The 26,983-nt window shown below is 42.9% G+C and overlaps 1 protein-coding gene across 6 annotated transcripts in view; it reads left to right on the forward strand.

Moving 5' to 3' along the window:
• The window catches only part of LOC115118739 (immunoglobulin mu heavy chain-like), a 116,740-nt gene that overhangs the window by 71,741 nt on the left and 18,016 nt on the right, over positions 1 to 26,983 (forward strand). The window contains exons 1-3 of one of the 6 annotated variants that reach the window (XM_065010340.1): positions 24,011 to 24,261; positions 24,357 to 24,430; positions 25,826 to 26,122. In XM_065010340.1, the coding sequence (XP_064866412.1) occupies positions 24,412 to 24,430; positions 25,826 to 26,122 (316 nt within the window). In that variant the 5' untranslated portion in view covers positions 24,011 to 24,261; positions 24,357 to 24,411. Of the gene's footprint in view, positions 1 to 24,010; positions 24,262 to 24,356; positions 24,431 to 24,547; positions 24,636 to 24,661; positions 24,997 to 25,332; positions 25,385 to 25,825; positions 26,123 to 26,983 lie in introns of those variants that run through there. The other 5 variants (XM_065010339.1, XM_065010336.1, XM_065010341.1 and 2 more) reach the window with 5 other exon arrangements.

Consider the following 26,983-nt stretch of genomic DNA (forward strand, 5'->3'; position numbering starts at 1 on the left):
TTTCTCGGATTTCATCAAGAGATATTTCCTTATTCAGGAAGTTAGAATCTTCCTGGTTCAGGGCAGGAAGATTACAGTCCTCCAAAAATGTTTGCATAATTAAGGGGTTAGGATCCGCTTTAGATGTATATAGAGTCTCATAAAACTGCCGGAATCTGTCATTGATGTCTTTGGGGGAAGAGAGTAATTCCCCAGATGCAGATTTAACCCTGTGAATCATTCGGTCACTCACATTTTTTCGAAGTTGTCTGGCGAGTAATTTGTGTGGTTTGTCACCAAACTCAAAATATTTTTGCTTGGCATAGAGAAAAGATTTAGCAATTTTAGCTGAGAGAATCTGATTATATTCTCATTTTAAAGAGGTAATTTTTTTATGTTTCTCCATAGATGGGTGGCTAGCATTCTCCCTATCCAGTAAGTGAATTTGTCCCTCTAGTTCTTCCAGTTTTCCTCTGTTTTGCCTACTCCTGGCAGCCTGAAAGGAGATGATACAGCCTCTCAGATAAGCCTTCAGTGTTTCCCACAATAATGCTGGGGAAGTCTCTGTGTTGTCGTTGGTATCAAAGAAAAATTTAATTTGGTCTTTAAGATATTCACAGAATGTTGGTTCTGTGAGGAGCTGAGGATTCAACCTCCAGACCCTCTCGTTTGGTACAATGTCACCCAATCTCAGGGAGAAGGTGAGTGGACTGTGGTCCGAGATTATAATATCATGATACCTCACATTACAGGTATAGGGGAGTAGTCTAGCATCCAACAAAAAGTAGTCAATTCGAGTGTAAACCTTGTGAACATGAGAGTAAAAGGAATATTCCCTACCCGTAGGGTTAGCGATCCTCCATATATCAAATAAGTTTGAATTTTTTATGTAGGTGTTCAAGAATTCGCTTGAATAGGAGGTAGGGGTTCGCCGGGTAGAGGATCTATCCAAATATTGGTCTAGCACACAGTTAAGGTCCCCTCCAATGACCAGGTTAGTATGGGAGATATCTGGAATCAGGGCAAGGACTCTTTTGAAAAAAGAGGGGTTGTCAATGTTTGGCCCATAGATATTTAGTAGAGTTACTGAGGTAGAGTGGATTTCTCCTATTGCGATCACATACCGACCCTCTTTATCCGCAATAGTGGTTTTATGTAGAAAGGGAATTCCTTTCCGTACCAGAATCGCTGTGCCTCTCGTTTTGGCAGAGAAGTTAGAGTGATACACTTGCCCCACCCACCTACACTTAAGTCTGCTATGAGAGTTCTTCTTCAGATGGGTTTCTTGCAAAAATATAATATCAGACGAGAGTGCTTTCAAGTGGGCTAGGACCTTGCCCCTCTTAATTGGTTCGTTTAAACCCTTGACATTCCAGGAAGTGAATGTAAGCCCCGCCCTCCTCTCGTTTGTAGTTCCTGTGGTGGCCTGCATACCATGTAACTTGATAAAAAGGTAAGAAAGCGCACCAAACCATCACGATCAGCATATGTAGCACCTACACCCGAGCAGTATCCAACCCACCCCTCCCCCTGCAAGCACCTTTACTTCCCACCCTGTTCCCCTAATTTCCCCAACACTTACACCCCCCATCAACCCACATTTAACAGGCATGTACAAACAGGAGAGAAAAAAAAGGAAAAATAAAAATAATAAACACATTGTCTGGCCGATGCCAAAAAAGCACGGCGCGACCTTGAACAAGAGGTAAAACAAAAATAAAATCCCAACTATACGTTCACCTCTCACTATCCTAGAACTTCTACTAACATATGAACTGAGGAGGCTCCCGCGAGTTAAGTGTTCAGTTAGCATCTAATAAACCTAAACCGAATAAGTTGCAACTTAAACATATTGCGCATTTAAGCGTCAACCTGGGTCAATCCCAGAGATAAGCAAGACATAGCCTCAAGATAATATTGCTAAGCACTGCCGGTCAAAAAATAAACCATCCGCAACCGACCTAGTCAGCCGTACCTTTACATACTGTGGGTCAGGAGATCGGAACAAGGATTTGTTAAATTAAACGTTCCCCCCATAAAAAAAAAGTTTAATAAGTAAAAATATATACCTTATATATATATATATACATATACACATATATATATACATACACATTACATACATACATACATACATACATACATACATACATACATACATACATACATACATACACACACACATACACACATACATACACACATATACACACACACACATATATATACATACATACACACACATACACATACCTATATATACATATATATACATACACACACACACACATCCATACATATACATGTATGTATACATACCCACACAAAAAAATCATATATAAAAATATATATTTAAAGAATATGTATATACATCCATATGCACACATACACATACAAACATTCATACCCCAGAATAACAATCTACACTGATTTAAAATATACACATACATAATACTAAAATGCTAAGAGAAAATAGTAATAAAGTACAAATAGTAATTATATTTACGCACACCTACACATACATAAGCATTACAGAGGGCTGGTGGGACTCTAGTCGGGAGAGAGGCCCACGGCCAGACAAAGGCAGAACGGCACAAAACATCAACTTGCTAACCAGGCGTCTGCCCCCTCCCAACCATCACCCCCAGTCCCCTGCAAGCAATAAGTAAATGGTATGGTAGTAAGAGTGATGTAAGGATTGTAAAATAACTAACGAAACAAAACAAAAGTGGGGGAATATAAGTATATCCGTCCGAAGGTGTCAGTGATCAAACCTGGAAGTAAAACATATGCATCGCTGAGCACAGCCGGGATGAAAGTGAATTTAACGTTAAATGAGAGCTCTGACCGCCATCCATTGGTCTGCTCAGCGTCTTACATGCTCTGTAGCCCTTGTTGAGCCCGTTTAATACGTTTTCACCCAATATGGTATAGTATGGATTCGAGTCCATGAGCAGACCCTAACACGCACTAACAAGGCACTCTAACCTGTACGGGGGATTGGTGTATATCCCCGGATAAACTGTCCAAAACCGAGGAGAGCCAAATCTTCTCACCGGAAGGCGGGGTAATTCTTAGTCTTGCAGGGAAGAGTAAGGCTGGGCGAAGATGGAGTTTGTAGAGTTTGGTCATGACATCTCTGTAGTCGGCGCGATGCTTTGCCACATCGGGCGCATAATCCTCATAGACACGGAATGGATGCCCTTTATGTGACAGGTTGCCCCTCATTCGAGCTTCACGCAGGATAAGATCCTTGGTCTTGAAACTGTGACAACAGATTATTACTGGGCGAGGACGTTGGCCCGGTCCAGGCACTGGGACAAGGGAGCGATGTGCGCGGTCCAGCTGGGGATCCGAATCCAAAACATCCGATCCCATTGCATCCTTCAATAGCTTGGCGAAGAAGTCAGTAGGGCGAGAGCCCGCCTCTATCCCCTCTGCCAGACCAACAACGCGAAGGTTATTACGTCTGGATCGGCCCTCCAGGTCCACCACTTTCACAGAAAGCCTCTGCACAGTATCCTGCAAGGACGAACATCGCTTCTCTAACTCGTCGATCCTACCAGCGTTGAATTCAGAAGCTTTCTCAAGGTCCACAATACTCTGGCCATGCGAAGCGACCGTTCGAATGACGCTGTCGATTTTGGTGTCCAGCTCAGCAATAGTGGCCTTAAGATCCTCAGCTATAGCAACACGTAGCTCCCCCAAAGCCCGGGTAAGTTCTGTATGTATCACGTTGTTGCATGTGCCTCCCGCCATGTCTGTCTCGTTGTTTAGTGGGGAGTAGGCCTCCGCTGTGGATTTATTGTCCTTTGGTCGCTTATTACTCGGCATTTTCATATAAAAAGTTACAATCTTGTATTAGAAAGAAACGTTTGTTGTAAAAAGTGCCATAAAGTAGGTTAAATTAGATTATTTCGCAAAAAAGTTGCAGGAGCCTCTCACGCACAGCCGTTCACTCCAACATGCTAGCTCCGCCCCCCAGAATATATATATATTTTTATTAAAACAGCAGTATTTAAAAATGTAAATAAGAACTAAAAAGTAACTTAATCACTGTCTATAAAACTGTCCCAGCAAAGTTCTTTAATCCTTGTTATGGTCAAAATGCCTGACAGAGCAAAAGCTGAAAGCCCAAACTAATAAAATAGATATTAATAAGTAGTTCAACATAATTTGACATACTGTTCATCAGATCAAAATCAATAGATCATGTTATGGTTGATGTGAAAAGTTGCACATGTTTATTCCAGATTTGGCCCTGCACAGAGTGGTGGGGAGCTTTATGTACAGGGTTAAACCACTGTGCCATATAGCGGGTCACAATGATACAGTCCATGACAAAAAGCTTCCACCTCTACCAAACACAGTGTGAGTGTGCTGACACCTAAGGAACACAGACATGTACATTCTGGTTGTATATAGGCAGTTAACCTGAACGTGCTGGTACATTTATACACATCAACTCAAACAAATGTCCATACTCTTTAGGCCTACTTCAGACAAGAACAACTTTAAAACAGACATACACTGAGGAACAACTACTTTTTATATACACTGTAAATCATGTGATCTAAAAAATTAGCTGGAATTGAACTTCAATAGTTGTTGTAAATTACACAGAATTGGAAAAAGACATTGTGCACATGGAGACATTGAAGGTTTCAGTGAGTTTTAACGGAGGATTCTGTGGCTGTATGTGACATGGGTTTTTGTAATGGTGTGAGTCACTGTGTACGGGAGTGGCCACAGTGATAAACATCAATACTAAAACCTCCCCATGGACATGAGGGTTGACAGCATTGTACTGTGTAAACATTGTCTTCACTCTGGACCCATATGGGAGATCATTTCTGCTATGAATTTTGAATGGTCAAATTCTCATCTTCATTTTCTCCATTCCAGTATTGGTTGCTATTCTACTATTGTGTCCAATGTTTCTGATTTCGTACTGATTCCTACTCTGCTGTTTTTAGCCAAAATGTTGTATGACAATCATGTTTGTTTTTCTGACGTGCTTGTCCATATAAATATACAGTAGCACTCTTTAAAGGTGGTCAGTCCTGACATTTCAGATGTAACAATCATGGTTATGACGTTGTCCAGACATATAGCTTCATTTACAGGAGGTATCAAATACCAAGTCTCCTATTATAGTCATATCAAATACTGCCTTAGTCCAAAGAGTATTCCTTCTACTGTAACATCATTTAGAAACATTCTATATCGCCAACTACTGATATACAGGTATAGTGATGCACTCCATCTGAGTTTAGTTGGTAGGCTACATCAAGGATTGATGAGATGCTTTTATGTTTCCTCCATAAAGACGTTGAGACCACATTGTTCATAATCAATTGTTGGGAAACAGTGTTGTACAGAACTCAACAGATGCTTCCTTTTGATATTGAGAGAAAGGGCATCGATGTCTGATGTCTCATACAACTGCCCAAACTACATTGTAAATTCCCCCGTCTGGACAGGAGAGGGGTTATTGTACAAGGATGTATCACAGTGCAGAATAATGGCCGCAGTGATACAGCCCATGACAAAAACCCTACCCCATCTCTAACACTGATGCTGGGTTTAGAGTGTGTATTAGGGGAGAAACTAGGTGAAGAGCGTAATGTGTGTTTCTCATACCTTTGGTTCACCATGCTTGATATATTCATAGCTTTTTAAAATTCTTCTTCTGTTTTACCAACATATGTATCATCTGTTAATTAGGGAGAAACATTTATCGATGAGAATTGGACATAAAGCTGGTATGAAGTGGAAAACCAGTTTATGCATAAACATGATTTCCAATTCTATTATGATACATTTTTTAAAGTTGATTGTTAATGAAAGTTTATTGGGGGAAAACTATGGTGTCAATGTTGGAGATAAAATAACAAATGGTTTTATTGAGGGAGTCGCTATGTGGCATGAGTTTTTGTACTGGCATGCATCAGTGTGTACACTGGGGGCCACAATGATATACACCAGTACAAAAACCTCAGCACAAGTGGTTCTCACCAGAATCTGTATTAAGTGATGGATCATACTGGAATATTCTGAATACGCCTTATATGAATCCTGGATATAATGACTATGGGCTATGTTGAATACAACTGTTTAATCTTAAAATGTGTCACGACTTCCGTCGAAGTCGGTTCCTCTCCTTGTTCGGGCGGCGTTCGGCGGTCGACATCACCAGCTTTCTAGCCGTCGCCAATCCACCTTTCATTTTTCCATTTGTCTTGTCTTGTTTTCCTACAGACCTGGATTCAATTCCCTCAGTATTAGACATGTATATAACCCTCTGTTCCCCCTTGTCTGTGTGTGGAATTGTTTGTTGTTTCGGGTATGTGCACGTAGACTGGTCTGCGCTGGGTTATGTCAACCCCTATTGTGTCTAGCGTTCTTAGTGCCGTGTGTTTTGTTCGCCGAAATATAAGGCTCCTTTGGCTACACAACTTCTGCTCCCCATGCACCTGCCTCCCTTATAGCCAGTTACACATACCTAACACAATGAAACAATCTATAATCTTAAACTAGCTGGTCTCCTGCACCTGACTCCCTTTTAGCCAGTTAAGCAGACCTAACAAAATGAAACAATCTATAATCTTAAACTAGGTGGTCTCCTGCACCTGACTCCCTTACAGCCAGTTAAGCATACCTAACAAAATGAAACAATCTATAATCTTAAACTAGCTGCTCTCCTGCACCTGACTCCCTTATAGCCAGTTACGCATACCTAACAAAATGAAACAATCTATAATCTTAAACTAGCTGGTCTCCTGCACCTGACTCCCTTATAGCCAGTTACACATACCTAACAAAATGAAACAATCTATAATCTTAAAATAGCTGCTCTCCTGCACCTGACTCCCTTATAGCCAGTTACACATACCTAACAAAATGAAACAATCTATAATCTTAAACTAGCTGCTCTCCTGCACCTGACTCCCTTATAGCCAGTTACGCATACCTAACAAAATGAAACAATCTATAATCTTCAACTAGCTGGTCTCCTGCACCTGACTCCCTTATAGCCAGTTACGCATACCTAACAAAATGAAACAATCTATAATCTTAAACTAGCTGGTCTCCTGCACCTGACTCCCTTACAGCCAGTTACACATACCTAACAAAATGAAACAATCTATAATCTTAAACTAGCTGGTCTCCTGCACCTGACTCCCTTATAGCCAGTTACACATACCTAACAAAATGAAACAATCTATAATCTTAAACTAGCTGGTCTCCTGCACCTGACTCCCTTATAGCCAGTTATGCATACCTAACTAAATGAAACAATCTATAATCTTAAACTAGCTGGTCTCCTGCACCTGACTCCCTTACAGCCAGTTACACATACCTAACACAATGAAACAATCTATAATCTTAAACTAGCTGGTCTCCTGCACCTGACTCCCTTATAGCCAGTTATGCATACCTAACACAATGAAACAATCTATAATCTTAAACTAGCTGGTCTCATGCTTTTCCTTTTTATGTCATATTTGGAGCAACCATTGAATTCTGTCTGCAATTAAACGTTCTCACATCGCATTTTTTTTTAAAATATTATGTTAATAACTTTGAACTAGCTTTTTTCATCATATTTGGAAAAACATTGAATTGGCTGGACTTAAAAAAGTAACATATTGACATTTTTAAAGTAGAATTATTTGTCACATAGACGTTTTGACAAATGTCGATTTTGACTGCAAATGAATAACATGTTTCACATAAATACATTAGCCTTACTATGGGAGCATTTGACGTGAGTTTTTGTAATGGTGTGTGTCACTGTGTATGGGGGTAGCCACAGTGATACACACCACAACAAAAACCTCAGCCAAAGTGCTAGTCATGGCAGCACATACTTACTGAAACCTCAGCAGACTCTGTGACAATTAACTGCTTATACGACAATACCTGCCCCAATCCAAATATATTTAGTGCAGAGTTAGTGCAGTGATACCTTATATCTAATACTGATATCCAACTTTGCGCAACACAGACCTAATGCCATAGTCATACATAAAAAAACATGTTTCGTTTTCTTTAGTTATATCATGTGACAAGACACCTACAAAGATAATATCAAAATAACAAAGGGTTGGCCCTTTTCTTAGCTGAGCTATACATATGTAGTCTGAAAATATTTGCCTAAAATCTGCTAAGTTATCTTGATGATAAGAGGTAGCAATGAAAGGTCGAGGTCTTTAATCATGTGTTGAACACTGGTACCTACATTTGCCATTATCGTTTACAGTGTCATATCGCTCGTCATAAAACTGATGTTGATATGAGTTGATGTATGGATGGACAAAAACATAGATTAACATACAAATGAATGATGATTCAACTAAAATAACAGACAAAGTGGGAACATTTTGGTCTTGAGGTAGAGCGTATCCACACTGGATATGATTTATGTAATGAGAGGTAACAGACAGGAAACCAGCCATGTCATTCACCACACTGAGGGAACAGGTGCTTCCTCATAACATAGGCATACTAACTGAAACCTCCTCTGGACTGAGGGTGCATAGAGTCCTCAGAAACCACCACTATGTTATGAAACAGTGGGTGCAAATGTCACTTTCTAAATCAACAAGCATTCAGTCTTTAGCCTGTTTTTCAATTGTACAGTAAAAGTGAATCTAAAATATTTTTTTCAACATTAGTCCTACAACAAATACCAATCAAATTCTTGCTTCTGAGTTAATTGATCAATTGACTCCTTATTTAGGTAGAGAATGTAAATTCCTGGCCCACCAATGAACTCAGTCCCTGAAGGCAAGGATGATAACTGGCAGATACTGCAGCCTGAGGACTTGGATAACCTTTTACTACATGCCATACAGCTCTGGAACTAGAAAAGTTACATGGCACCACAATGTTGTGTAAACATCTGTCACAAAGTGGCAACATGTCCTCCCCTCCCTCAGTCCACATAATTAGTCAACACAATACACAATATTTTCCATGAATTTCATATTTGACTGACATTTAGAAGTGCTAGGTATAAGCAAAACAGCTCTCTTCCCTGCAGCGATGTAGTCTAGTCACTAAACCTTGAGTCCGAGTAAAGTCCCTAGTGATCGAGTCAGAGTCCTCGAGTCCAAGCTTGAGTCATGAGTCCTTTGGTAGTGCTAAAAGCTGCATTCCAACAATCTTTGAACCTACATGACATAAAGCAGAACGCTAACCATCTTAGAGTATTGCACATTAGTCGGAATAGCTTGCTACAGTAATTCAGTAGCTATTGTAACTATGTTGAATTAAGCAAAGTGGAGAGACTTTCGGGCAACAAGGTACCTACCATTGGTTCACCTCCTACCTCACTAACCGCAAGCAGTACGTCACACTTTGTGAGGCAAGATCAGAGGACTCCACCATTTTCTGTGGTGTCCCAGAAGGGTAGGTGTTGGTGTTACGCCCCTGAAAACAGGGGAGAAATAATCACGAGAGTGATACGGTGTTGTATTCTCAATTCAACTTTTAGTTCAATCATTTCACAAAAGTAACACATTACAAAACAACAGAAAACCCATTATACAAATAACACAGCAAAATATCTTATTAACAACACGCACGTTCATTCACGATCGACATAAAATGGCAGCTACTCTCAGTACGATGCTATTCTTCACTTCAACCGAGCAGGGCTAATATTACTCTCTTCAAACTTAACTCTAACTTCCTCAAGACGTTACTAAGACACACCTTAAACACTCTTGACATGTTAGTGAGTTATAACATTTAAATTGCTATTTTTATCATCAATAAAGTACCTGAAAACAGGGGAGAAATAATCACGAGAATGATACGGTGTTGTATTCTCAAATCAACGTTTAGTGTAATGAGAAAAGACTGCGATTTTCCCCAGAAATATGGGTGGAGACCAGAGCTCATAGATTAAGAGCATTTCGTAGATCACAGATTAACACTTTTAGGCACCACAAAATAAAGTAATCAATATAACGTTTACACATTACTCTCACAATTCGTACCCTTTGACAGATTTTAACTTTAACACAATTATATGAATGTTATCAATCTCTATCAACTAATACTGAATGCATCTTTTTAACCTTAGATGTTTTAAGATCCTCACATACTATGAACTTACTAATACTTTTTAATGTATAACAGGCTATGAATATTTCCTTTAACCTGTCACACTGGGACCTATCCTCTTCCTGCTCTACATGCTCCCACTTGATCACATCTTCAGACAACACAGTGTCCATTTCCACTGCTATGCAGACATCACAAAGGTGAACATTAAAACAAATCCTGACACATCATCTGCTTTGTCAACATTGTCCAACTGTCTGGAAGAGGTCAAATCTCAGATGCAGAACAACTTCCTCCAACTCAACAGCAGCAAGACAGAAGCAATGCTGATAAGCACACCCCTGCAGATCACCAACTCCTGCAGCGTCCACCCTGCCATATTTACATTTACATTTAAGTCATTTAGCAGACGCTCTTATCCAGAGCGACTTACAAATTGGTGCTTTCACCTTATGACATCCAGTGGAACAGCCACTTTACAATAGTGCATCTAGGTCTTTTAAGGGGGGGGTGAGAAGGATTACTTTATCCTATCCTAGGTATTCCTTAAAGAGGTGGGGTTTCAGGTGTCTCCGGAAGGTGGTGATTGACTCCGCTGTCCTGGCGTCGTGAGGGAGTTTGTTCCACCATTGGGGGGCCAGAGCAGCGAACAGTTTTGACTGGGCTGAGCGGGAACTGTACTTCCTCAGTGGTAGGGAGGCGAGCAGGCCAGAGGTGGATGAACGCAGTGCCCTTGTTTGGGTGTAGGGCCTGATCAGAGCCTGGAGGTACTGAGGTGCCGTTCCCCTCACAGCTCCGTAGGCAAGCACCATGGTCTTGTAGCGGATGCGAGCTTCAACTGGAAGCCAGTGGAGAGAGCGGAGGAGCGGGGTGACGTGAGAGAACTTGGGAAGGTTGAACACCAGACGGGCTGCGGCGTTCTGGATGAGTTGTAGGGGTTTAATGGCACAGGCAGGGAGCCCAGCCAACAGCGAGTTGCAGTAATCCAGACGGGAGATGACAAGTGCCTGGATTAGGACCTGCGCCGCTTCCTGTGTGAGGCAGGGTCGTACTCTGCGGATGTTGTAGAGCATGAACCTACAGGAACGGGCCACCGCCTTGATGTTATTTGAGAACGACAGGGTGTTGTCCAGGATCACGCCAAGGTTCTTAGCGCTCTGGGACGAGGACACAATGGAGTTGTCAACCGTGATGGCGAGATCATGGAACGGGCAGTCCTTCCCGGGAGGAAGAGCAGCTCCGTCTTGCCGAGGTTCAGCTTGAGGTGATGATCCGTCATCCACACTGATATGTCTGCCAGACATGCAGAGATGCGATTCGCCACCTGGTCGTCAGAAGGGGGAAAGGAGAAGATTAATTGTGTGTCGTCTGCATAGCAATGATAGGAGAGACCATGTGAGGTTATGACAGAGCCAAGTGACTTGGTGTATAGCGAGAATAGGAGAGGGCCAAGAACAGAGCCCTGGGGGACACCAGTGGTGAGAGCACGTGGTGAGGAGACGGATTCTCGCCACGCCACCTGGTAGGAGCGACCTGTCAGGTAGGACGCAATCCAAGCGTGGGCCGCGCCGGAGATGCCCAACTCGGAGAGGGTGGAGAGGAGGATCTGATGGTTCACAGTATCGAAGGCAGCCGATAGGTCTAGAAGGATGAGAGCAGAGGAGAGAGAGTTAGCTTTAGCAGTGCGGAGCGCCTCCGTGATACAGAGAAGAGCAGTCTCAGTTGAATGACTAGTCTTGAAACCTGACTGATTTGGATCAAGAAGGTCATTCTGAGAGAGATAGCGGGAGAGCTGGCCAAGGACGGCACGTTCAAGAGTTTTGGAGAGAAAAGAAAGAAGGGATACTGGTCTGTAGTTGTTGACATCGGAGGGATCGAGTGTAGGTTTTTTCAGAAGGGGTGCAACTCTCGCTCTCTTGAAGACGGGAGGGACGTAGCCAGCGGTCAGGGATGAGTTGATGAGCGAGGTGAGGTAAGGGAGAAGGTCACTGGAGATGGTCTGGAGAAGAGAGGAGGGGATAGGGTCAAGCGGGCAGGTTGTTGGGCGGCCGGCCGTCACAAGACGCGAGATGTCATCTGGAGAGAGAGGGGAGAAAGAGGTCAGAGCACAGGGTAGGGCAGTGTGAGCAGAACCAGCGGTGTCGTTTGACTTAGCAAACGAGGATCGGATGTCGTCGACCTTCTTTTCAAAATGGTTGACGAAGTCATCTGCAGAGAGGGAGGAGGGGGGAGGGGTAGGAGGATTCAAGAGGGAGGAGAAGGTGGCAAAGAGCTTCCTAGGGTTAGAGGCAGATGCTTGGAATTTAGAGTGGTAGAAAGTGGCTTTAGCAGCAGAGACAGAGGAGGAAAATGTAGAGAGGAGGGAGTGAAAGGATGCCAGGTCCGCAGGGAGGCGAGTTTTCCTCCATTTCCGCTCGGCTGCCCGGAGCCCTGTTCTGTGAGCTCGCAATGAGTCGTCGAGCCACGGAGCGGGAGGGGAGGACCGAGCCGGCCTGGAGGATAGGGGACATAGAGAGTCAAAGGATGCAGAAAGGGAGGAGAGGAGGGTTGAGGAGGCAGAATCAGGAGATAGGTTGGAGAAGGTTTGAGCAGAGGGAAGAGATGATAGGATGGAAGAGGAGAGAGTAGCGGGGGAGAGAGAGAGCGAAGGTTGGGACGGCGCGATACCATCCGAGTAGGGGCAGTGTGGGAAGTGTTGGATGAGAGCGAGAGGGAAAAGGATACAAGGTAGTGGTCGGAGACTTGGAGGGGAGTTGCAATGAGGTTAGTGGAGGAACAGCATCTAGTAAAGATGAGGTCGAGCGTATTGCCTACCTTGTGAGTAGGGGGGGAAGGTCAGAGGGTGAGGTCAAAAGAGGAGAGGAGTGGAAAGAAGGAGGCAGAGAGGAATGAGTCAAAGGTAGACGTGGGGAGGTTAAAGTCGCCCAGAACTGTGAGAGGTGAGCCGTCCTCAGGAAAGGAGCTTATCAAGGCATCAAGCTCATTGATGAACTCTCCGAGGGAACCTGGAGGGCGATAAATGATAAGGATGTTAAGCTTGAAAGGGCTGGTAACTGTGACAGCATGGAATTCAAAGGAGGCGATAGACAGATGGGTAAGGGGAGAAAGAGAGAATGACCACTTGGGAGAGATGAGGATCCCGGTGCCACCACCCCGCTGACCAGAAGCTCTCGGGGTGTGCGAGAGCACGTGGGCAGACGAAGAGAGAGCAGTAGGAGTAGCGGTGTTGTCTGTGGTGATCCATGTTTCCGTCAGAGCCAAGAAGTCGAGGGACTGGAGGTAGGCATAGGCTGAGATGAACTCTGCCTTGTTGGCCGCAGATCGGCAGTTCCAGAGGCTACCGGAGACCTGGAACTCCACGTGGGTCGTGCGCGCTGGGACCACCAGATTAGGGTGGCCGCGGCCATGCGGTGTGGAGCGTTTGTATGGTCTGTGCAGAGAGGAGAGAACAGGGATAGACAGACACATAGTTGACAGGCTAGAGAAGAGGCTACGCTAATGCAGAGGAGATTGGAATGACAAGTGGACTACACGTCTCGAATGTTCAGAAAGTTAAGCTTACGTAGCAAGAATCTAATTGACTAAAATTATTAAAATGATACAGTACTGCTGAGGTAGGCTAGCTGCGTTGTTGACACTACCCTAATCAAGTCGTTCCGTTGAGTGTGAAGTTTCTACAATGCTGCTTTTCGGGGGCTAGCTGGCTAGCTAGCAGTGTTGGTTACGTTACGTTGCGTTAGGAGAACGACAATAGCTGGCTAGCTAACCTAGAAAATCGCTCTAGACTACACAATTATCTTTGAAACAAAGACGGCTATGTAGCTAGCTATGTAGCTAGCTACGATCAAACAAATCACTCCGTTGGGACTGTAATGAAATGGCCACATCATCCCACTAACATCAGTCATCACTAATTTTGGTGTGAAATTCGACCCGGGTCTCTCCTTCCATGCCCACCTAAGTCACTTCTGTAAAACATCATTCTTTCACCTGAAGAACATTTCCAGACTAAGACCCTCAACACATCTGATGCAAAAAAGCTAATACATGCATTTACTGGGGGGGCTGCCTGCAAATTCAATTCATGAACTACAGCTCATCCAAAACAGTGCCGTAAGGATTCTGACACAAACAAAATAGTCTGCCCCCGTCACTCCCATCCTTACTGATCTAAAATCAAATCAAATAATATTTGTCACATAGTGGTCACAAAACAACAGGTGTAGACTTTACAGTAAAATGCTTACTTACAAGCCCATAACCAACAATGCAGTCTTAAGAAAAACAAGTGTTAAGAAGTTAAAAAACAATACAAAAAAAGAGTACTACAAAATAAGAAAATAAGAAATAATTAAAGAGCAAAAATAAAACAACAGTAACGAGGCTATTTACAGGGGGTACCGGTACAGAATCAATGTGCGGGGGGGCACAGATTAGTTGAGGTAATAGAGGTGATATGTACATAGAGGTAAAGTGACTATGCATAGATAATAAACAGAGAGCAGCAGCAGTGTAAAAATGGGGGGGAGGGCAATGCAAATAGTCTGGATAGCCATTTGATTAGCTGTTCAGGAGTCTTGTGGCTTGGGGATAGAAGCTGTTAAGAACCCTTTTGGACCTAGACTTGGTGTTCCGGTACTTCTTGCTGTGTGGTAGCAGAGAGCAGTCTATGACTAGAGTGGCTGGAGTCTTTGGCAATTTTTAGGGCCTTCCTCTGACACCGCCTGGTATAGAGGGCCTGGATGGCAGGAAGCTTGGCCCCAGTGATGTACTGGGCCGTACGCACTACTCTCTGTAGTGCCTTGCGGTAGGAGGCCAAGCAGTTGCCGTACCAGGATGTGATGCAACCAGTCAGGATGATGTTGATGGTGCAGCTGTAAAACTTTTTGAGAATCTGAGGACCCATGCCAAATAGTCTCCTGAGGGAGAATAGGCATTGTCACACCCTGCTCACAGCTGTCTTGGTGTATTTGTACCATGTTAGTTTGTTGGTGATGTGGACACCAAGGAACTTGTCTTGATCACGTTGAGGGTGAGGTTGTTATCCTGGCACCACACTGCTAGGTATCTGACCTCCTCCCTATAGGCTGTCTCATCGTTGTCGTTGATCAGGCCAAACATTATGTCGTCGACAATCTTAATGATGGTGTTGGAGTCGTGCTTGGCTATGCGGTAATGGGTGAACAGGTACTACAGGAGAGGACCGGTGTCCTTAGCTTAGTGATGAGCTTTGAGGGCACTATGGTGTTGAAAGCTCAGCTGAAGTCAATTAATAGCATTCTCACATAGGTGTTCCTTTTGTCCAGGTGGGAAAGGGCAGTGTGGAGTGCAATAGAGATTGCGTCATCTGTGGATCTGTTGGGGCGGTATGCAAATTGGAGTGGGTCTAGTGTTTCTGGGATAATGATGTTGAAGTAAGCCATGGCCAGCCTTTCAAAGCACTTCATGGCTACAGACGTGAATGCTCCGGGTCGGCAGTAATGTAGGCAGGTTACCTTTATGTCCCTTGGCACAGGGACTATGGTGGTCTGCTTGAAACATGTTGGTATTACAGTACACTACTGACGATGCGCTCCCCAAATTTCACCACGCTCACTGTTCATTAACTCTTGGAAGTGCTTGCACAAAGGATAGTATCAAAATCAAATCAAATTTTATTTGTCACATACACATGGTTAGCAGATGTTAATGCGAGTGTAGCGAAATGCTTGTGCTTCTAGTTCCGACAATGCAGTGATAACCAACAAGTAATCTAACTAACAATTCCAAAACTACTGTCTTATACACAGTGTAAGGGGATAAGGAATATGTACATAAGGATATATGAATGAGTGATGGTACAGAGCAGCATACAGTAGATGGTATCGAGTACAGTATATACATATGAGATGAGTATGTAGACAAAGTAAACAAAGTGGCATAGTTAAAGTGGCTAGTGACATAAGGATGCAGTCGATGATCTAGAGTACAGTAAATACGTATGCATATGAGATGAATAATGTAGGGTAAGTAACATTATATAAGGTAGAATTGTTTAAAGTGGCTAGTGATATATTTACATCATTTCCCATCAATTCCCATTATTAAAGTGGCTGGAGTTGGGTCAGTGTCAATGACAGTGTGTTGGCAGCAGCCACTCAATGTTAGTGGTGGCTGTTTAACAGTCTGATGGCCTTGAGATAGAAGCTGTTTTTCAGTCTCTCGGTCCCAGCTTTGATGCACCTGTACTGACCTCGCCTTCTGGATGATAGCGGGGTGAACAGGCAGTGGTTCGGGTGGTTGATGTCCTTGATGATCTTTATGGCCTTCCTGTAACATCGGGTGGTGTAGGTGTCCTGGAGGGCAGGTAGTTTGCCCCCCGGTGATGCGTTGTGCAGACCTCACTACCCTCTGGAGAGCCTTACGGTTGAGGGCGGAGCAGTTGCCGTACCAGGCGGTGATACAGCCCGCCAGGATGCTCTCGATTGTGCATCTGTAGAAGTTTGTGAGTGCTTTTGGTGACAAGCCGAATTTCTTCAGCCTCCTGAGGTTGAAGAGGCGCTGCTGCGCCTTCTGCACGACGCTGTCAGTGTGAGTGGACCAATTCAGTTTGTCTGTGATGTGTATGCCGAGGAACTTAAAACTTGCTACCCTCTCCACTACTGATCCATCGATGTGGATAGGGGGGTGTTCCCTCTGCTGTTTCCTGAAGTCCACAATCATCTCCTTAGTTTTGTTGAAGTTGAGTGTGAGGTTATTTTCCTGACACCACACTCCGAGGGCCCTCACCTCCTCCCTGTAGGCCGTCTCGTCGTTGTTGGTAATCAAGCCTACCACTGTTGTGTCGTCCGCAAACTTGATGATTGAGTTGGAGGCGTGCGTGGCCACGCAGTCGTGGGTGAACAGGGAGTACAGGAGAGGGCTCAGAACGCACCCTTGTGGGGCCCCCGTGTTGAGGATCAGCGGGGAGGAGATGTTGTTGCCTACCCTCACCACCTGGGGGGCGGCCCGTCAGGAAGTCCAGTACCCAGTTGCACAGGGCGGGGTTGAGACCCAGGGTCTCGAGATTGATGACGAGCTTGGAGGGTACTATGGTGTTGAATGCCGAGCTGTAGTCGATGAACAGCATTCTCACATAGGTATTCCTCTTGTCCAGGTGGGTTAGGGCAGTGTGCAGTGTGGTTGAGATTGCATCGTCTGTGGACCTATTTGGGCGGTAAGCAAATTGGAGTGGGTCTAGGGTGTCGGGTAGGGTGGAGGTGATCTGGTCCTTGACTAGTCTCTCAAAGCACTTCATGATGACGGAAGTGAGTGCTACGGGGCGGTAGTCGTTTAGCTCAGTTACCTTAGCTTTCTTGGGAACAGGAACAATGGTGGCCCTCTTGAAGCATGTGGGAACAGCAGACTGGTATAGGGATTGATTGAATATGTCCGTAAACACACCGGCCAGCTGGTCTGCGCATAATCTGAGGGCGCGGCTGGGGATGCCGTCTGGGCCTGCAGCCTTGCGAGGGTTAACACATTTAAATGTCTTACTCACCTCGGCTGCAGTGAAGGAGAGACCGCATGTTTTCGTTGCAGGCCGTGTCAGTGGCACTGTATTGTCCTCAAAGCGGGCAAAAAAGTTATTTAGTCTGCCTGGGAGCAAGACATCCTGGTCCGTGACTGGGCTGGGTTTCTTCTTGTAGTCCGTGATTGACTGTAGACCCTGCCACATGCCTCTTGTGTCTGAGCCATTGAATTGAGATTCCACTTTGTCTCTGTACTGACGCTTAGCTTGTTTAATAGCCTTGCGGAGGGAATAGCTACATTGTTTATATTCGGACATGTTACCAGACACCTTGCCCTGATTAAAAGCAGTGGTTCGCGCTTTCAGTTTCACGCGAATGCTGGTGACACGGTTTGCCATCAATCCACGGTTTCTGGTTTGGGAATGTTTTTATCGTTGCTATGGGAACGACATCTTCGACGCACGTTCTAATGAACTCGCACACCGAATCAGCGTATTCGTCAATATTTCCATCTGACGCAATACGAAACATGTCCCAGTCCACGTGATGGAAGCAGTCTTGGAGTGTGGAGTCAGCTTGGTCTGACCAGCGTTGGACAGACCTCAGCGTGGGAGCCTCTTGTTTTAGTTTCTGCCTGTAGGCAGGGATCAGCAAAATGGAGTCGTGGTCAGCTTTTCCGAAAGGGGGGAGGGGCAGGGCCTTATATGCGTCGCGGAAGTTAGAGTAACAATGATCCAAGGTTTTACCACCCCTGGTTGCGCAATCGATATGCTGATAAAATTTAGGGAGTCTTGTTTTCAGATTAGCTTTGTTAAAATACCCAGCTACAATGAATGCAGCCTCCGGATAAATGGTTTCCAGTTTGCAAAGAGTTAAATAAAGTTCGTTCAGAGCCATCGATGTGTCTGCTTGGGGGATATATACGGCTGTGATTATAATCGAAGAGAATTCTCTTGGAAGATAATGCGGTCTACATTTGATTGTGAGGAATTCTAAATCAGGTGAACAGAAGGATTTGAGTTCCTGTATGTTTCCTTCATCACACCATGTCTCGTTAGTCATGAGGCATACGCCCCCGCCCCTCTTCTTACCAGAAAGATGTTTGTTTCTGTCGGCGCGATGCGTGGAGAAACCCGTTGGCTGCACCGCATCGGATAGCGTCTTCCCAGTAAGCCATGTTTCCGTGAAGCAGAGAACGTTGCAGTCTCTGATGTCCCTCTGGAATGCTACCCTTGCTCGGATTTCGTCAACCTTGTTGTCAAGAGACTGGACATTGGCAAGAAGAATGCTGGGGAGTGGTGCGCGATGTGCCCTTTTTCGGAGTCTGACCAGAACACCGCCTCGTTTCCCTCTTTTTCGGAGTCGTTTCCTTGGGTCGCTGCATGCGATCCATTCCGTTGTCCTGTTTGTAAGGCAGAACACCGGATCCGCGTCACGGAAAACATATTCTTGGTCGTACTGATGGTGAGTTGACGCTGATCTTATATTCAGTAGTTCTTCTCGACTGTATGTAATGAAACCTAAGATGACCTGGGGTACTAATGTAAGAAATAACACGTAAAAAAACAAAAAACTGCATAGTTTCCTAGGAACGCGAAGCGAGGTGGCCATCTCAGTCGGCGCCGGAAGTAACATCTCATCCTGTGTTCTTGGAATCTGAATTTGCCGATGCATAGAAAACCCAGCCAGCTGTATGTTATCCATGTCGTCGTTCAGCCATGACTCGGTGAAACATAAGATATTACAGTTTTGAATGTCCAGTTAGCAGGATAGTCTTGATCGGAACTTATTCCGTTTATTAGGCACCACAACCTACGTCCCCTTATATCTCTGTCTCTTCTTCATGCGAATGATAGGTATTTGGGCCTTGTCTGGTGTCTGAAGTAAATCCTTTGCGTCAGACGCGTTAAAGAAAAAATATTTGCCCAGTACAAGGTGATAAATCTCTGTTGTGATATATAGTTATTTTTGGTGATAAGAGATGGTGGCAGAAACATTATGTACAAAATTCTTTACAAATAACTCAAAAAACACACAATAGCACAATTGGTTAGGAGCCCGTAAAACGGCAGCAATCCCCTCCGTCGCCATTATCTCCATTGGTTACCTGTTCCTCAAAGAATTTCTTATAAAATTCTCCTCCTCATCTACAAACCCCTAAATGGCATTGAGGACCCGCCTCCCTGTCAAACCTACTCTCCCCCTATGAACCTCCATGCACCCTATGTTCAAGCCACGCCAAACTCCTTCATGCCCCCAGGACCAGGCTCCTCACAATGGGGGACCGTGCCTTTTCATCTCTCACACCATACCTATGGAACTCCCTTCCAGATAATTTCAGGGTTGTTCAGACTGTTGGAGCTTTTAAAGCAGGCCTCAAGACTCATGTCTATCAGCTAGCCTACCATTCCTCCTCGACTTTAATTGTTCCTTTCATTATATGGTTAGATATTACTATGATTTTTTATTTTTTATGTTCTATTTTCTATTTTATTTTATGCACTTTGAGATTATTACTGTATGATGTAAAGTGCTTTTCAAATGTAATAAATTGTCATAATTATTATTGATCAAGTCCGAGTCCAAGTCTGAGTCATCACTGGTCGAGTCTTGAATCTAGTCACGAGCATCAAAATCGGTACTGGACTAGTATTAGTACTGGACTGGAGTACTACAATGCTTCCCTGGGATAAATGGTTGCTTCTGCAGCCTTTAAGCACAGGGGGGAATTACTACTTCAGTGATATTAATGGCTAATTCTGACATCTTGATCTGATGTCATACAGAGATGACAGTATGCCTACCTGCTATTGGACTTATATTACCTAAGAGGGGTGAATGTCACTGCACAATTCTATGCAAGCTCATTCTATGCTGTCAGCTAAATACTACATTTTGTACCAGTCCTGCACTAACACACCTATATTTGGGCTCCCGAGAGGTGCAGCAGTCTAAGGCACTGCATCTCAGTGCTTGAGGCGTCACTTACAGACCCTGACTTGATTCCAGGCTGTGTCATAACCGGATATAATTTGGAGTGCCATAGGGCGGCGCACAATTGGCCCAGCGTCGTCCGGGTTAGGGGTAGAGCTTTGCTGGAACAAAAGTATGTACACACTGCACTCTCCAGGACCAGAGTTACCAAGCCCTGATTTAACTTCATAAGGCTAGGTATCCCACGGACACCTGTCGACAACATCCGGTGAAATTGGAGGGCACACAATTCAAATAAATAATAGTAATATTAAACATTTATGAACATATAAGTATCTTATATTGGTTAAAAGCTTAAAATATTGTTAATCTAACTGCATTGTTCGATTTACAATAGGCTTTACAGTGAAAGCATACCATGTGATTGTTTGAGGACCGCGCCCCACATCAACATATTTTTCAACCAGCACATGCTTCATAAAATCAAAAATAGGGATTAAATAATCACTTACCTTTTGAAAATCTTCCTCTGTTTGCAATCCCAAGGGTCCCAGCTACAACATGAATGGTTGTTTTGTTAGATAAAATCCTTCTTTATTTGCCAAAAAGTCTGTTTAGTTGGCGCCATCGATTTCAGTAATCAACTCGTTCAACATGCAGACAAAGGAATCCAAAAAGCTACCGCTAAACTTTGTTCAAACAAGTCAAACAATGTTTCTATTTAATCCTCAGGTACCATAAAATGTAAATAAACTATAATATTTAATACGGAAAGAGGTATGTTCAATAGAAAAGTAAAATTAGCAAGTGCACGCCCACAGGCTGATTTTCCACTGTGACTCTTTGTACCAAAACTCCAAATTCTTCCTCATTTTGGAAGAAACAAGCCTGAAACCTTGAACAAAGACTGTTGACATCTAGTGGAAGCCATAGGAATTGCACTCTGGGAGCTGGAAATGCATAGGACCCATAGCTTTCCATTATAAGAGCCTAGGACCTAAAGATTCTGGCTGGATTTTCTCCTACCATATCAATTGTGTTATAGTCTCATACATTAGTTAAACATTTCCACAAACTTCAAAGTGTTTTCTAGCCAATGCTTCCAATTATATGCATATCCTGGCTTCTGGGCCTGAGTAACAGGCAGTTTAATTTGGGAACTTCAGTCAGCCGGAAATTCAGAAAAATAGACCCTAGTTGATTTGTCATATGCACAGGATACAAATGGTACACAGTATAATGAAATGCTTACTTGCAGGTTCACCTATCAACAATACGACAGTAATTAGAATAGGAGTAAGTATGCAAAAAATAAAAGCTCAATGGAATATAAATATAATACAATTAGCAGAAATATAAATTCAAGAAAGGCACAAACAATTTACAGTAGGATATTTACATGTGCTGGGGAGGGTGAGTACGGAGAGAAAAGTGTTGAATTATGCAGTAAGTTTGTGCAATAATTTTATAAGTCCAAAAGCAGTAGTCATGGTTTGTGGGTTTGTGCATATCAAATCAAATCAAATTAAATTTGTCACATGTGCTGAATACAACAAGTGTAGACTTTACCGTGAAATGCTTACTTACAAGCGCATTCCCAACAAAGCCGTAAAAAAGTATGAAAATTAACAAATAGATCAAAAGAAAATAGTAAGACAATGTAATATCACAATAAATTAACAATAACAGGCTATATACAACGAGTACAAGTACCGAGTCAGTGTACTGGGGTACAAGATAGTTGGGGTGATTGATTAAGGTTAATATGTACATGTAGGTTTGGTTAGGTGATTGATTGAAGTATTATCTACATGTAGGTAGGTCGTGAAAAGCAGAAAGTCAGAGTAGCTGTTTAATGAACTGTTCAGCAGTCTCATAGCTTTGTGGTAGAGCTGTTCAGGAGCCTTTTGATCCCAGACTTGGCACTCTGGTACGCTTGCCGTTCGGTAGCAGAAAAAAAACGACTGTGTGGGCATGTGAGTGAATGTGTGAGTGAGTGCATGTCTTCAAAGGTTGTGAAAAGTCCATGCAAATAAACTGTTGGTGTAGAGGTGGTCATCCTGGTTCAGGTGTTCAGCAGTCTGATAGCGTGTGGGTAAAAGTTGTCTCTGAGCCCCAAGACTCAATGATCCGATGCCGTCTGCCAAACAGTAAAGGCCTGAACAGTCTGTGGCTGGGTATGTGGGGTCCTTGATGATGTTATGTGCCTTCCTCAGGTACCGCTTGAAGTTCATGTACTTTACAGGTGGGAGCACAGCACCAGTGATGGACAGGGACGTCTTCACCACCTGTTGAAGGTCCTTGTGGTCGAGAGTGGAGCAGTTTCCATACCAGGTTGTGATGCAGCCGGTCAAGATGCTCTCAATGGTGCAGCAGTAGAAGTTGGAGAGTATCCGGGGGGACATGCCAAGTTTCTGCATCTGCCTTTGGAAGTAGAGGAGCTGTTGCTCCTCCTTGACCAGAGTGATGGTGTTGTGTGTCCATGTCAGGTTCTCTGTGATTTGGATGCAGAGGAACTTGAAGTCACAGACTCTCGCCACAGCACTCCCATCGATGTGGATTGGGCATATCATTCTCCCTGATTCCTGAAGTTGACAATCACCTCTTTCTTTTTGCTGATATTGAAGGATAGGTTGTTGTCCTGGAATCACACTGCTAGGTCTCTTACCTCTTCCCTTGTCTCATCACTGTTGTTGATCAGGCCTACAACCGTGGTGTCATCTGAAAACTTGGTGATGGAGTTGGTGTCGTGTCTGGCCCCGTGTTAAGAGTCAGTGTAGTGGAGGTATTTTTGAGAGTCAGTGTAGTGGAGGAGGTGTTGCCAATCCTCAGCTGTTGTAGCCTGTGGTCTGCCTGTCAGGAAGTCCAGTATCCAGTTGCAAAGGACAGAGTCTAGACCCAGGGCCCGAGCTTGGAGGGAACAATGGTATTGAATGCTGAACTATAGTTAATGAACAGCATTCTCACATAGGTGTTCCTCTTGTCCAGGTGTGATAGAGCTGTATGGATTGCAATGGAGATGGCATCTTGAGTGGATCTGTTGGAGTGTTAAGCAAATTGGAGTGGGTCTAGTGTGTCTGGCATGCTGGCCTTGATGTGTGCCAGCCTTTCAAAGGACTTTATGATGACAGGGGTGAGTGCAACGGGGTGAGTCATTTAGGCATGTCAGCTTGGTTTTCTTGGGCACTGGAATGATTGTGGTCTTCTAATTGTTTCTATAGAGACAACCAATTAAGTGATGGTCGGCCATTAATGTTTTTTGGCCAAATGTCTGTGTTAAGCGTTGATCTAAATTATACATATCACATTCGGGAATGATGGCCACCATTCACGACCAACTACCAGCAACTGTGTGGAAACAAGGAACAGAGATTTTGACCAATGATTGTTAATTCTGTGTGTCACCAAGGTATCACACCCACAGTATATGGAATGAAATAGCCCTATCAGGATGAATAACTATCAGGATGATGCTCAAGATGCTTCCCATACATCAACATTCACAACAGATAGAGAAAGCAGGGGCTCACTCTCAAAAAGGACAGGAATAAAAATGTGCTCACACTTTCAGCCAAAGTTAACTTCATGCAACACTTCCGTTTTGATGGGAAGTGCATCTCCCCAGGGAAGGAGCCAACCATCAATATGCCACAAAATAAAAATTAATGAAGCAATAGTTTGAAATGAATTGGGTTTTTAGTTTAGGGGCAGATAAACAATTATCACTGTGATTACTATTTCGACTACTGGGGGAAAGGGACCCAAGTCACGATAACTTCTGGTAAGTAGCCTTAACATTCAGACCTAAATAAGTTATTTAATTGTTGACGCATAACTAGTGACTATTCAGGTTATTTTGACTGATTTTGACTGAAGTATTGGTCAGACCATTCACGGTGACAACTACTTTGACTACTGGGGGAAAGGGACCATGGTGACCGTGTCCACAGGTAAAACAAAAACATATTCTGTTTATTTTTGCATTATTATTGAGGTTGGAGTTTGAGTTAAAAGTCCCTCTCTCCTAAAGGCTTGAAATATTTATTTTTGGTCTTCACTTGCGGTAGTTTTTGTGCGTGGCACGTATTGAAAGATTGCACGGTGACAATGCTTTTGACTACTGGGGGAAAGGCACAATGGTTACCGTTTCATCAGGTAAGAAAAAGCATTATGATTTCATCAAATGTGTCAGTGATCATTCGAAAAGTCAAATACATGTGGTTTTTATACAACTCGATTATAGGCTTCATTTAGTCAATTTGCTAAATTGAATTGAGGATCAAAAACAGTAACGGTAGGCCTACTCTATAACAAAGGCATATTCATAATCTGGACAAAAACAACTGAAATTCATTGATGTGATTTTAAAACGAACCTTTAAAAAGCATGATATGGATGATATTAAATATCGAACTACATTGGCACAGGTTTTTGTGCGTAGCCTGTATTGGTTATTTGCACTGTGACTACCGTTTTGACTACTGGGGGAAAGGGACAATGGTTACAGTTTCATCAGGTGAGACTTTCAATTGAAAATGTCATAATTTTACAAATACATTTTGAAGCCGTTTATATTCTTCTGCTTTAGGTTATTAAATTAAAGGTTTGTCACTTTTAATCTGCAATGGAATTAAGATACATGTCTATAATGAAGCCTATTTGAAGTAAAGTGTGCCAAACAAACGTCAAGTAAAACATCATAACCTAACATTACAGTAAACGTAAATATCAGAAAGTGTACAAAATAATTGTGTTCCTTTTGCGCATTTTGGTTCATTAAGAATGGGAATAAGAGGGTATAGAACCTGGGGAGAATGCTTTTTATACCACTTGTTAAGGTAATTGAACACAGTGCTACGCTGCTTTTGACTACTGGGGTCAGGGTACAATAGTAACCGTTTCAGGTAAGAATCTAATTTTGGTTGATGCAAGGTATAGTTCATAGTGGAAAATTATCGCTTAAATTTAAGGACAAATATTTAATCAATAAAAATATATATGTTTAATCAATCAAAAACGTATATAGCCTACAGTCCTAACTACCTGTCTTTTATCAGTGGATATTGTATTTTACGTTTTTGATAACACATTCAACTCGGTGTAACCTATGTGCATGTATTTGGAGTGAACCATATCCTACCCTGGTAATAAATCATCCTGTATTAAACCTAGCCTACTTAATGAATGTTAAATAACCCGACGATGTAAAATAGAATAGGTCCTCAGAATTGTTAACTATTTTATTTGGTCAGTGTTGGTTGATTTATGTATTTATTTTTTAATGGTGTATTCTATAAAACTGTTGGGCTTTATGGAGTATTTGTAACACATTATTTATCTTACAGCCTCATCAACTGCTCCGACTTTGTTCCCTCTTGCGCAATGTGGCTCCGGGACCGGAGATATGATGACTCTGGGTTGCATTGCCACTGGCTTCACGCCTGCCTCCCTCACCTTCAAATGGAATGAAGAAGGCGGGAATTCCCTGACTGATTTCGTTCAGTACCCTGCGGTCCAAACCGGTGGAAGCTACATGGGAGTCAGTCAACTCCGTGTAAAGAGAGCAGACTGGGACAGTAAAAAATTTGAATGCGCCGTGGAACATTCTGCTGGATCAAAGAAAGTACCAGTGAAAAAACAAGGTAAGATGTATTTGTTTATCTATTTAATAACATATGTCACTAAAAATAATAATAATAATATATTATTGAGTATAATGTATTTATATCCATGTAGCCTATTAATCTACTAATTTCGTAAAAAAACAGCCTGTGTGATAATCAGAATTTGCGGGTAATTTTATGTTTAGTTTTGTTGAAAGACACATTTTTAGAAATCAAAATTTTGAAGACAATAAGTTTATGAAATCTGAATAAGACATAAAAATTGCACATATTTTTGCTGGAAAATTCCACTGCTGCAATTATGGACTAAACAGCCTAGTCTACAATAATTTTGATGCCTACATATTACAATTGTTATCAACGCGCATGCAGTAATTTAGTAACACCTAAATCATTTAGTAACACCTAAAATTACCTGACACCTTAGGGCAAATTAAACAATAAATGCATTAGTCATTGCTAATTGCTGTTCACTGTAACAATCAACATGTGTGTCACTGTCACCCACTGTAGAATAAACCATTTAGGCCAAGGTATAAATATTGATAGGTGTCAGTCTAGTTGTGGTGAATGTGCTATGGCACTAGGATGAGGGTTGGTTGGACTGGCTGTAGCTTGCCCCTTTAGTTGCTGACTATTTAAGCCATCTCCCCTAAGAAGACATGCATCAAACAGTGTTGAGCTCTTTTTGCTTTCATCTGCCCGCATAATTATTCTATGTCCACAGTCTAAGACGGTATATACTTTGATATACACTTTTTAAAAATGAATGAATATTTACTTGAATAGTACCGATTCAACGTTTGGTACAGAATGACAGCACAAACATTCTGTTACCAAACTTTGTGTCTTCACTGTTCTTCAAGTAAATGTGTTTTT

Source organism: Oncorhynchus nerka, linkage group LG26, assembly GCF_034236695.1.
Source record: "Oncorhynchus nerka isolate Pitt River linkage group LG26, Oner_Uvic_2.0, whole genome shotgun sequence".
Taxonomy (NCBI): domain Eukaryota; kingdom Metazoa; phylum Chordata; class Actinopteri; order Salmoniformes; family Salmonidae; genus Oncorhynchus; species Oncorhynchus nerka.